At 39.2% G+C, this 13,627-nt stretch overlaps 1 protein-coding gene across 11 annotated transcripts in view; it reads right to left on the bottom strand.

Moving 5' to 3' along the window:
• ENAH (ENAH actin regulator) overlaps positions 1–13,627 on the bottom strand; it is a 158,938-nt gene that overhangs the window by 15,889 nt on the left and 129,422 nt on the right. For 4 of the 11 annotated variants that reach the window (XM_073011479.1, XM_073011480.1, XM_073011481.1 and 1 more), the window contains 6 exons: positions 10,051–10,382; positions 8,040–8,834; positions 5,718–6,022; positions 3,995–4,140; positions 3,781–3,838; positions 2,960–3,008 (listed from right to left, as the gene is read on the bottom strand). In XM_073011479.1, coding sequence (XP_072867580.1) covers positions 2,960–3,008; positions 3,781–3,838; positions 3,995–4,140; positions 5,718–6,022; positions 8,040–8,834; positions 10,051–10,382 — 1,685 coding nt within the window. The remainder of the gene's footprint in view (positions 1–2,959; positions 3,009–3,780; positions 3,839–3,994; positions 4,141–5,717; positions 6,023–8,039; positions 8,835–10,050; positions 10,383–13,627) is intronic. The other 7 variants (XM_073011482.1, XM_073011483.1, XM_073011484.1 and 4 more) reach the window with 2 other exon arrangements.

Here is a 13,627-nt window from a genome sequence, read left to right as displayed (position 1 = left end):
CTCTGAGTTCCAATTCAGCTCCTCAACTGGCTTCTGCACATTCTCAGGTAGCTTATGGTCTCTTCAAAGTACACTTACGCAAAAATAAACTCACACTCTTCCATGAAGCCCTGCTTTTGGTTCTGGATTTCTGTTGCATGCAGGCATTAGGTGTGAAACCTTAAAGTCATTATTGATCTTGCTTTACTCCTCATCAACCAAATTCCTTCTTTTTTATATTCCTTCTTTTGTATTCTAACAGCTAACACAGTCTCTCAACGACTGCCACAGTGGTAGCAAGTTCCACACATGACCAGGAAGATCAAATTGGATGGGGTTTGGGACAGGCAGAATCAGAAACATATCCAACTGACACCAGTCCAAGCAGGTGAAAAGAGGGAAGTCCTGAATGAAACTGAGGGACACCTGGACAGGGAGGGGAACGGTCATCGGACACTGTCACTAAAGAGGTGGCAGGTGGAAGGATGAGGGAGTAATTCCAAAGTGGATAAGAAATAGCAAGTGCTACCTTTTAACAGCTGGCTGAGGTCCTTTCCCAGTCAGCCAAACCAGAACCATCTTTTAGTCTTAAAGGTCATCTGGTTGTGAGAAAGAGCTGTTCAGCTGGCTCTGCGGAAGCTGAGAAGCAAGGACCTCTTCTCTCTAAGGAGCTCAGCTGTGTTTCAGGAGGGGCAAGGGCTGGGTTCCCTTCAGAGGATCTTTACTGGCATGCGTATAGAGCTTCCTAATTGGTCTGTCTATCTTAATCCTCCCTAGTTTTAATGGGAAAACCACAAGTGCCATTTTAATGGGCCTCAGTTTCAGTGGATTAAATGTCCACTGAACTCAGTACTTGCAGGATAAAGTCTAAACTCTTGATAATTTTATAAAAGGCTCTCAACATTTTTGCTTCTAACTCGTATTTCCAAACTTTCCCCCACAATACTCCTCAAAAAGAATTCCCTGTTCTAGTCTATTTCCTATTTCTTAATCTCTTCTTGCTCATCTCCAACTCCATACCTTTGCTCAAGCTATACTTACATTCTGAAATATCACACCTTCCCTCACTTTCAGCCAAACTAAATACTCTTCAAGGCATACTAAGATATCACTTTTCTCTACAAAGGTGACTCAGGTGACTCGTATGTGTCATCTCCTCCCTCTTTGACAGACATTACTTAGTATTCAACATGTGGTTGTAAAAGGTTAACTTTACACCTGTGTGTCTCATCTTCCCAGCTGGACCAAGAGTTTTTTCGTGCTTAGAACCTGTACCTTTCACTTCAGGTGCCTGACACAATGTCAATTTAAAAACGGAATGAAACAAGTGACAAAAGAGGCCCTGCCCTTTTTGCATATATATATATATATGACACACACACAAAACCTGCACATTAGTTTTTCATATTTTATATAAGGGGTTATACATTATAAGGAATTTTTAACTTGGAGTCCACGGATAACCTTCAAGAAATTCATGAACATTCTGAAATTATGAACAAATCTGAATAAAAATACAATTTTCCCCCCTGGAAAAAGGATCTATAGTTCTCATCATATTCTAAAGGTTCTGTGACCCTGAAGTATGGTTCAGATTTACAACATCTATGCGGTACTAATGACAGCATATATAATTAATTTTGGCTTACAGAAAGAAGGATAAAGCTAAAATAAGTGGGTCACAAAGCAGTGAATTTTTAATTAAAGTAACATAAATTGAGTCCTATTCAGAGGGAAAACAAAGCCATGATGTTAATTATGGTACAGCAATCAGTCTACTGAAGAGTCACTATTTAATAATGAGAATGAGGAATGGGGGATGGGGGTGTGAAAAGATGGATTACAATCACAAAAAACAAAAACAGAAGTACTTTAAAAAAAAAAAAAAGGGAATTCTAGGTGGCACATTGTGGCTCATGCCTGTAATCCCAGCACTTTGGGAGACTGAAACAGCTGGATCACTTGAGTTCAGGAGTTTGAGACCAGCCTGGGCAACATGGTGAAACCCTGTCTCTATCAAAAATGCAAACAATTAGCCAGGAGTGGTGCTATGCGCCTGGGGCCTCAGCTACTTGGGGGGTTGGGGGGCTAAGGTGGGAGGATCACTTGAGCCTAGGAAGTGGAGGATGCAGTGAGCCAAGATCGCACCATTGCACTCCAGCCTGGGCAACACAGTGAGATCCCATCTCGAAAAAATAAAACAATGAAAATTAAAAAGGTAACTGTAGATGCAGTTGGTTGTCTTTAAACCAAAACTGTAGGAATATAAGCATTTCTCTATACTGGTTTCCTATGGACCACTCTAGATATTAACTCATCAAGTTTATTTATGTTGTTTCATTCCAGAATAGATAAGAAGTTGGATAGTCCAGCCCTTAGTCTTTAATCAAATATGAAGAAATAACTTGTGAATATGTAATGAGTTCATATTCTCATCTTGGATACAGCACTCATCAAGTACCTCTAGTGAAATATACTTTGTTAATAATCTAGGTGATTTACTGGATGCTCAAGAATTCTCAATGTCAGAAATTTCACTGAATTCAAGAACACTTCCCCAAAATTTTAAGGAGACTTTTTAAGTTTACAAATCAGAAACTTTATTCCCTTAATTATCAATATCACCCAAATGAATGGGTAGGATACCCTTCTCAATTTGAGAATGTTCTGAGGGAGACTGCAGTACTAACTAACATGCTTACTTTATTTTTACCTTTAGGAAAACAATTATGAAAAATACTTCTCGTCATCTAATAGTACATTAATATTTTCCTTGTTTTAGTAAGTAACCTCAAGAAAGTAACAGCAGCTTCCAGGAGGAAAAAAGTTAATTAATGCTTTCAGGTGTGAACAAAGAACACTGGCATTTTGGTGTCTAGTCACTTGGTCCAAACATGGGGAAAGGCGGAATTTTTAACTGGGGAGTATTAATACTTTCAGAGAAAGTTTATAAAGGTTAAAATATTTATCTCGAACTTACCAGGTGTACTTGTTGAAGAGGCCTTAGAAGTTACAGGCTCTGAATCTTCCTAAATGTACAGATACATATTAATATCACATCTACCAGTCCCCTGCTGCTATATACATTTAGTGTTTTACACGTGTACTTCTAATATTCTTTCTGCCACTCCCCACTTTCTCTTTCATTGGTCTTCTCTCCCTTTCATTTCAGCTTAGACTTCTTTCTTCTCCTGTTTTCAATCACCTCCCCTTCAATCCTCCCCACAGTTCCTTTCCTCATGTGTTCTCCCTGAGAACTTTCACTAGCCGATGCTACAAAGCCAGACACAAGAGACAGATTTGAGGAATGGTATCAAAGGCAGCCAAATGGAGCAAAGGAAACATATAATTTGTTGCACACCAATATATAGCATAGACAAAGCAGAGTGTGCCCAGCTGAATCAGGGAGGAGGGCATGAAGGATACACTCTTAAGGGGCACAGCCAATAACCATCGAGCTCCTAGGGGAAACATACGAATTTAGGCTAATTCCTTCCTTTTAAATTAATGCAAGGGAAATAAAATGTCATTCACTCATTTAAGGAACAGAATTAAACTCCACAGGTTTGAACTTCAATGCTTTTCCCACAACTCCAAATACTCAACTCATTTTACTAAGACTGCCATTTAAAATTTATAAATAACAGTCAAAACAAGCCACTTCACATGCATAAATAGTTAAAAATTAGCAAATATAAGTTCAAGCTAATTAAGTTCAAATTAAATAAATGCTGACACTATTTCCTGAATGGGCTGTGCTTGAATACCATATTTTAAGATAGACTATCTTTATTAACTTACACCTTTGTCCTCTTTCTGTTCTGTTTCTACTGTTGATCCCTTTTCAGCAATTCTTCTCCTACAAAGAAGGCAAATCCAGTTTTTAAAAATATTATCTGATTCAGTATAAAAACCACTTCTCTATGAGGAAAGAAGTGCATCTAGTTAGTTGTATTCGGAATAAAATTAAAATCCTCTCAATTCTGGGCATGTCCATTATAATGAAATTCCTTACCTCCTGGCCAGCAGGGCACTCATTTCTTCCATTAAACCACTACCCCCTAAAGGAAGGGGTCCATTTCCACGGCCTGTATCTGCTTTAGATGAGGCCGAGTTCACACCAATAGCATTCCCTCCACTTGGGAAAGAGGCATCCTCCATCTTAATGAGAATACACAGACAAAATCAACTCCTATGTTAGACAACCATATTTTTATTAATATATTACATCTAAAACAGAAGGAAACATCAGCATTAATTTTTAAAAACCTAAATATTATTTGTAAGCTTTAAGAACCAATAGATTCTTAGCATTGATTTTATATACCAACAAGAGTTTATCAAAACTACTATCAACAAGAATGCAATGAAACAGTATCATGTGTCTCTTCCTGTGTGGCCCTGAGAAGGGCATAACTTTGCTTTGATAATATTCCTGCTAAAACAACCTCTGCATAACTTGAATCTAATCTTGAGGAAAAATCAGATAAGCCAAACTGAAGGATACCAGGCAAAATAACTGCCTACAGTCTTCAAAAATGCTAGTATTGTGAAAGATTGAGGAATTATCATAAAGTAGATCAAAGAGACATTAGAACTAAATGCAATAATGATCTTGCACTATGAAAAAAACTGTCACTAAAGATGTCATTGGACTATAGATGAAATTTGAATATTAATACATTTGTAGATTACAGTATTCTATCAATGTTAACTTTCCTGAATTTGATAATTATATTACTGGTTATGCAGGTAAATGTCCTTGTTCTTATAAAATTCACACTGAGGTACTTAGGAAAATAGAAGCTTGTGTCTCTGAGTTACTCTCAAATCATTCAAACAAAAGTGCATGTGTAGGCCAGGTGCGATGGCTCACAACTGTAATCCCAGCATTTTGGGAGGCTGAGGCAGGTGGATCACCTGAGGTCAGGATTTCAAGACCAGCCTGGTCAACATCACCAAACCCTATCTCTACTAAGAATACAAAAATTAGCTGGGCATGGTGGTTGGCACCTGTAATCCCAGCTACTCAGGAGGCTGAGGCAGAATCGCTTGAACCTGGGAGGTGGAGATTGCAGTGAGCTGAGATCGTGCCACTGCACTCCAGTCTGGATAACAAGAGTGAAACTCTGTCTCAAAAGAAAGAAAAAAAAATGCATGTGTAAAGAAGGAAACATACCCGAAGAAGGAATAAAAAAGCAAATACTGGTAAAATGTTAATGGGTGAACCTACGTGATTAATTTATAGAAATTATACTATTTTTACAACTATACTATAAAAATTTTAATTATATCAATTCTTAATTTTTTATTTATTTTATTTTTTGAAATGAAGTCTCACTCTGTCACCCAGGCTGGAGTGCAGTGGCACGATCTCGGTTCACTGCAACCTCTACCTCCTGGGTTCCAGTGATTCTCCTGCCTCAGCCTCCTGAACAGCTGGGATTATAGGCACATGTCACGCACCTGGCTAAGTTTTGTATTTTTAGTGAGATAGGGTTTCAACCATGTTGGCCAGCCTGGTCTCTAACTCCTGACCTCAGGTGATCCACCCACCTCAGCCTCTGAAAATGCAGGGATTATACAGGTGTAAGCCATTGCACCCAGTTAAATTATTTCAGTTTGTTAAAAAAATGAGGTTCGTAACAGTTATAAAATTAGAATACAATAAATTCAACATTTTAGATATTTAGGAAGAATAAGACATATTAAAAAAAAAAATTCAGAAAGCTACTTACCCGTGACACTTTCCTAAGTTTTGCTCCAGCAATTGCAGCTGCAAGTCCAGTTAAAGGGCGATTGTCTTCTGACACAGATGCCAAAAAGAATCCAGATGCAGGGAGGGGTGGGGCAGGAGGTGGTGGAGGAGGAGGGGGTACTTGATTAGGGAGAGGAGGGGGAGGAGGGGGCGGTGGAGGCCCAGTGGATGGGAGTGGAGGAGGTGGAGGGGGCCCTGGGGGAGGAGGGAGTGCTACTGAAGCCTGTGCAGGCCCTGGTGGGAGTGGTGGAGGAGGCGGAGGTGCAAGTGGTCCCAAGACAATGCCTGAGAGAGAGAAATGTTAAGTAAGACCATCAACAATAGAGCTGAGTGATATTATTTTATGTGGGAAGGTACGCAGAATGCCATGCTAAATTACACTGACTCATGTATTTACTTAATGAGTTCAATTTATCATACTTGTAAAATTCCAGTCAGTTTTGAAAGATACTGAAATGTAAGGTCCAAGTATATATAACTACTTACTTTATGTTAGAGCTTTAGTAATAGAACTATGCAACAGATCATCTAATTAAGATTTTTTGTTCATGGGGATTTGGTAAATAAGCAAAATAAATACTTATAAAATTTGGAAGAGAGGTAAGCATCCCTGAAAACACTAACTAGTATATACAATAGCAGTTAGTACTACTTGAAATAACAGACCCAAAATAATCCACATTAACCTTAAGTGTTGAGACAGTAAATTCAGTAACAGTGAACACATATATTTAGTTGTTTACAGTCAAAGTGGCTGAATTAAAAACATGAAGGAGGAGTAAGTCCCAGGCTTCAGTATTTTAAAAATACTTAACTTTTAAATTCAATGGATAGCCAAGGTTAAGATTCACTGAAGTAAAGGAATTTACTAGTACAAAGTAAAACCTCAAAATAACGCTCGGAAATAAATACCATAGGATTTGAAGCAGAGCTGTTTTATCCCACAAAATGGGGGCCAAGAAGAGAAATATTCAAATGTTATAAAATCACAAAAGGAGTGAACAAAAATTTATTTAATAACAGAATACTGAAATAGTAGATGCTTCTTTAGTTAAGGTTTAAGAGGGGTGTTTTCAGAATGAATAAAATGCTATTTTGCACACTGGGTGATAATTGCTAACTTTTTCAGCTTGAGCCGTTACACAAGCAGAAAACATAAATTGTTGAAAGAAGCATCTAGAAATAGTCTGTCCCTTCTGTAGGGGTTGTTAAGAGTTCTGAGGGTACAGCAGGTCACTTTGTCAGGCTGGCTGTGCCCACTTTTTGTCACGGTGAAACCAAACTGAACATCTTAGAATTCTGACTAACCTTGTAAACAAATTTGATAAGTCAACAATTACCCCTTCAAGCCACTACTTATTGTAATTTTGGACCTTGGAACTCTTTAGGGCATATGCCAAGCCTGCCATCCTCTCTACTCCTCCTGCAAAGTCATAATGTTGCAAGGGTTAGGGTGACACCTATCCTGAAAGTCCAACATGGAGCATCTAATATAGGAAAGGCAAGAAGGAAACAGGGCCCAAGATCAGAAATGCTCCAAAGGAAACTCTGGGATGATGTACCTAACGACTACAGTTGGGCACTAAATATATATCTCTAAGTGTCCCAGAAAATAAAGGAAAAAAATTTTGATCATGTATTTATTGTGTGGTAGATCAATGTGTCAAGCAAAGTTTTCCCAGTGAAAGAATGTATTGGCTGGGTGCGGTGGCTCACACCCATAATGCCAGCAACTTTGGGAGGCCAAAGGGGGCATATCACATGAGGTCAGGAGTTCAAGACCAGCCTGGCCAACATGACAAAACCCTGTCTCTACTAAAAATACAAAAATCACCTGGGCGTGGTGGCATGTGCCTGTAACCCCAGCTACTCAGTTGGCTGAGGCAGGAGAATTGCTGCAACCCAGGAGGCAGAGGTTGCAGTGAGCTGAGATCATGCCACTCTACCCCAGCCTGGGCAACACAAGACTGTGTCTCAAAGAAAAAAAAAAAGAATAGAAAAAAGAAAAAAATAAAGAAATGTATTATGAGGGCTCTTAAAATACCAGAAAACATCTTTAACTGTGATACTATAAAAGATATCAAAACCTAATTCAATATGGAAGTTCATCCAAATGCAATTAATCCAACAGGAAAAACATTTTTCTACTTTAATTTTTTTAATAAAAAAAAAAACAACATGGCATTGGCATATAAATGTTCAAGGATCAAAACCATCCTACCCATCCATTCAGGTAATTAAAGTTGCTGCTATATAACATTTTCAAGTGATTAGCTGTTAGTAGCAATAACGAAAGCCTTACCCTGTTGGGCTGGAGTCTCGGCCGGCTGAGAGGCTGCCTGCAAGCCTGGCTCAGAAGCAGAAGAGTCTCCCAGCACAGAGTTTAGAGGAGTCTCAACAGAGGCAGGGGCAGCTGCAGAGGGAGAAGGGAGAACACTAGGCTTGGATGAGGGAGTTGAGGCAATAGGGGTGCTTGGAGGAGGAGAAGCTTGAGATCCACAGTGTGAGAGTGAAGCGAGGGAAGGCAGTGGAGGCGGCGGCGGAGGAGCTGCTGGCCCTGAGGTAGGCGGTGGAGACACTGGATATGTTACAGAGTCAACCAGCCCATTGGGTGCTGTCGGTGATGGAGGCATTTGGGGCACAGGAGAAGAAACACAAACAGGGAGGACAGGCCTTGGACCAGTAGCTTTGCCTGGGGGGCTGCTAATCATTATTGGAGGAGATGGAGGGAGGGGCGAAAAATTGGAAGTAGACCAGGCACAGGGCTTCGTAGCTGGAGGCTGAGAAGAGGGTGTGTTCACAGGAGAAGAAGGTCGAGAGTTTTTGTTCAGAGGACGAGGAACTGTAGCGTAATGGGGAAGAACAGGGTGGAAGGCTGAACCTAAAGATGTTGCAAAACGTGTCGCTGAGTGTCGCAGTGGTGGTGTAGGGGGTGTGGAAGTAGGTGGCAAAGCAGTCACTACAGCATAATCAGGAGTGGCATCTGACACTGGAGCTGAGATGACTTTAGCGTATGATGGAGGAGGTGCTGAAGGAGGCTGGCAACTGGAATACTCAGGAAGTGGAGCGTTATACAGGGAGCTGTCTGAAGATGGAGCTGGACAGAAGGTGGAAAGCAGCAGCAAAAGACAGGATAAAAAAGGAGAGAGAAAAAGGGAGCTAGTGAAGCCACAAAACCAGCATTCAGACACAATGTATAAATGTAGACTACAGTTAGTATCAGAGAATTAGGCACAAATGCAAATAACTATTTTCACCCAAGAGTATTTTAACTTGTAAATACATTTTGAGATTCAGAAGGGGATGAAATAAGTTTCCTTTTTATCTAATAAGTGGATTAACAAATTTAATTGACTAATTTCTTTTACAAGAAAAAGCTAGTATTAGTCTTAATTTTTATTTAGACAAGAAAAAGGACATTAAAATCACAATAGGACCATAAACAGAAGAATAAATTTAGTGTTTTTTAAAAAAACAACAAATAGCAAAACTAGTAAAGTTGGTAAAACATTTAATATGAAGGGTGAGAAACCTCCTACTACTCAATGCTTACTTGTGGAAAAGTTTTGTTTTGTTGGTCATAACTCCAGAAAATAATTAGGTAGCTAAAAATACATAAATTAACTTAATAAACCAACCAACCAACCAACCACTATTTAATCAAACCACACTGAGAGTTTTTATATAGGCCATAAGGAGTATTCTTAAATCCTATAATGAATGTTAATTTTAATAAATGTTAAAATATCTCAAACTTTCAGCCATATATTAACCCTTATGTCTTTCAGTAAATTCCATCAGATTTCATAATTTTCACTAATTTTTCATAATACTAGAAAGTATATTTAAATAACTAGTCAGTTTTAGAGAATATTTCTCTAAAATAATTCTTCCTCCAAAATCTTTAGAATGTAACCAAGCAAATTTCTTGCTGAATGGTACTATAGTACTATAGTATTTGAGACAATTTAAGTGATCTCATGAGGGAAATATATTTGAAGTTCATCCAGTATAAAAAATTTCCCATAAAAACACACTTACACTTTATAGCCAATTTATAGGGAGTCAGAAGAATTAGAATGGCAGAATAAAAATTTCCAAGAGCTTTCTTTAAGTCTCCAAGCAATAAAAGCAATACAGAGAGAAATAAAAAGAAAATGTTAAAGTAGTAATTGCTGCATATTTTTCATAATTTCAAATTGTATGGCTTAATCCCAAACATCTCAAATGTGAAATATTTTAACACATGACTGCACAAGAGACATCATCCAAGCTCAGATACAAGAACACAGAAGAGTTTGTAAACTTCTTACCAGCACTTGATATTCTGCGCTCTCTCTCCCATTCCAGCTGTTCCCTTTCTAACTGTTCTTGTCGCTCCCTTTCTTGCCGCTCCCGTTCCAGTCTCTCCAACCTCTCTCGTTCTTGTCTTTCTTGCCTCTCCCGATCTAGGCGTTCCTGCCGCTCCAGGCGTTCCTGCCGTTCCCGTTCTTGTCTCTCTCTCTCCAGCTGTTCTTGTTCCAGTCGCTCCCTCTCCAGCCTTTCCCTTTCTAACCTCTCTCTCTCCAACCTTTCTCTTTCCATTCTTTCTCGCTCCAGCCTTTCCCGCTCCAGCTCCTTTTGCCGTTGCTGTTCTTGCAGTTGTCTGGGAAAAAAAAAAAAAAGGTAAAAACATGCATCTACAGCTACTCATCATGAAAAAGTGATTCTTTTCACCTATGTAAACTTTATTTCTGAGTCAAATAAAAGCAATGTAGAGCATGCAAACATCTCTCCTCCCACATGAAGACTATCTTGGATACAGACTGTTGCATACAAATAAAAATCATTTCTCCTATTAGCATCATACTGGCTGAATGCTTCAGCACATTACACTAACATTTCATTTTATTCTGTACTTTTCATGAGTACTGTTGCAAGTAAATTAATTTTCCAAATAACATACCACTTTAATAACCAAGTCATTATTTTAATTATTTAATGAAAAACTTTGTAAAATTGTAATATCCTTCTTAACATCAAATTTAACTGTACAAATAATAATTATCATTTCAGAAAATACAATGGTTGGCCACAGCAGTAGCTCAATAAATATTTACTGAATGGGTCGGGTGCGGTGACTCACACCTCTAATCCCAGCACTTTGGGAGGCCGAGACGGGTGGATGACCTGAGGTCAGGAGTTCAAGATCAGGATGTCCTGGCCAATATGGGGAAACCCCATCTCTACCAAAAATATAAAAAATTAGCCAGGCGTGGTGGCGTGCACCTATAATCCCAGCTACTTGGGAGGCTGAGGTAGAAGAATCGCTTGAACCTAGGAGGCAGAGGCTGCAGTGAGCTGAGATTGTGCCACTGCACTCCCGCCTGGGTGACAGAGTGAGACTCCATCTCAAAAAAAAAAAAATAAAGTTTACTGAATGAAAAAGAGTCAAGAAAGAAGAAATAAACTTTAAATGATTAAAATCTCATATCCAGAGGCAACTATCATCAACATATGTATATAAAGATACACACGTCTATATATACACATATACATACACACACACACACATACCCTCCCCCGATAGACTTTCCCTCGTGAAAAAATACACACATAAACTTTAAAAACGTAATAAAATGTGATCATTTCCCGCTACTGTGAAATCTGCTTTCCTTTCTCTCACTTAATATATTGTGAAAGTTGGTCTGGGTGAAGTGGCTCAGGCCAGTAATCCTAGCACTTTGGGAGGCTGAGGTGGGAGGACTGTTTGAGGCCAAGAGTTCAAGATGGGCCTGGGCAATGAAGCAAGACCCATCTCTACAAAAAAATTTAAAATCAGACAGGCATGGTGGCATGCACCTGTGTTCCCAGCTACTTGGGAAGCTGAGGGAGAAGGATTGCTTGGGCCTAGGAGTCTGAGGCTATAGTAAGCTAAGATTGCATCACCACTCATCAGCCCCAGGCAACAGAACGAGACCTTGTCTCAAAAAACAATGAAAGAAAAGGAGGAAGGGAAGAAGGAAAAAAAGAAGGGAAGGAAGGAAGGAGACATAAGCTAGTAAAATTGAGGCTATCTAGGATGAGGACGTGCCTGTGTGTACAACTCTTGACTGGAATCTCACTCACACTCACACACACACACACACACACACACACACACACACACACAGAGAGAGAGAGAGAGAGAGAGAGAGAGAGATCCTAAGGCACTTAGTTCAGCATCTTTATTTGCCATGAGTGCATAATAATATTCGATTGTTTAGCTGTCCAGAGTCTAAGCAATCTCCTACAGTAGGATATTAAGTTATCCTACTGGCAATACTGCAACAACATCTGTCTTCATCTTTGAATCTTTTTCTGTTTCTATAGGATCATTAAGGACACAAATTTTGCTAGGTGAAAAGGTATGAATTTAAGATTTTTGACACATGGTTCCAAATTGTCTTTAGGAAAAGTGTCTATTAACTTTCCCTAAAAAAAAGTTATCTTTGCCAGGCATGGTGGCTCATGCCTATAATCCCAGCACTTTGGGAGGCCGAGGCCAGCGGATCACCTGAGGTCAGGAGTTCGAGACTAGCCTGGCCAACATGGTGGAACTCTGTCTCTACTAAAATTACAAAAATTAGCCAGGCCTGGTGGTATGTGCCTGTAATCCCAGCTACTTGGGAGGCTGAGGCAGGAGGATCACTTGAACCCTGGGGATGGAGGTGGCTGTGACAGTGTCAAGAGCTAACAGTGTGCCCCTGTACCCCAGCCTGGGTGACAGAGTAAGACCCTGTCTCCCCTCACCCCCAAAAAGGTATCTTCATCTTACACATATATATTTCATAGCACTGTGGGGAAGATTAAATGAATACCTAAAAAGCTCTTTAAGTACTTGGAACATAAGAACGCTCAATGTGGGCTACAACAATAATTATTATTTGGAAATTTCAAATTGGGACTTTCTGGACTGGCTAAGAAACTGTGTGGGTTCTAGTTAGAGACAGAGCTAAATGACAGCACATACATGCTATCCTTTGTTCCTTCCAGAGGTACCAACACACCAGTAAGATCTTTCCAAAAAGCTCTCTCCTTCATGTTTCCTAAGCTGGCTACAGAACAAAAGAAAAGGCCCATTTGACAAATGCATCAACCCCACTGCTCTCACAAAACACAGAGCCTCTCCTGGACATACCACCACACTTAACAATGACTGCAAGAGAAAAACACAGGAAACTGAGTTTATGAGTAGTTATGTATTTATGAGTAGTTGTTTGAGATATTGGCTACCAATAAAATGAGATTTTCAGGATCTAGTACTGACTTCATTATGCTATTTGATAAATCACTAGCTGCCAAAGTTTTTGAGGGATAACAATATTCCTGCAGGGGATGAGGGGAAGAAATCAGATGTATTCAAAAGAATGTTTTTAATAATAAACAGAGAAAAGTCAGGGTTGGTTGTTGTTGTTTTTCCAGTAACCTGCAGCTAATAAACTCAGCTGGAGCTTGTATTAAATTTCAAACATTCGACACGTATCAAAAACGATTGGCCATTTTAAATATAATGCTCTAAGCAATCTGTTGGGTCCAAAGGGCAAAAGATATACATGTATTATTCTAATTAGAACAAATTTAAATAAAGAAGCTAAAGAAAAATAAGAGCACAGTAGCTGTCCCAAGAAATCTATGATGAAAAAATCTAAGATTTAGATCTTTGAACATTTGTTACTTCTTCTATTTTACCAAAATAACACAAATACATAGTTTTTAAAATTTATAACAAAAATCAGTAGTTCACTGCCCCAACCCTCCCACCCATTTCCTACTTTTGTAGCTGTTTCTTACATTTTAGCTTTCGCTATCTACTTTCTAACAGGAAGAGGCCTTCTACAACTCCCTCACTACACTCATGCTTCTCCCAGT

This window comes from Chlorocebus sabaeus, chromosome 25 (assembly GCF_047675955.1).
Source record: "Chlorocebus sabaeus isolate Y175 chromosome 25, mChlSab1.0.hap1, whole genome shotgun sequence".
NCBI lineage: Eukaryota > Metazoa > Chordata > Mammalia > Primates > Cercopithecidae > Chlorocebus > Chlorocebus sabaeus.
The sequence above is the reverse complement of the archived record's forward strand: the minus strand, read 5'-3'. Positions and strand labels throughout refer to the sequence as shown.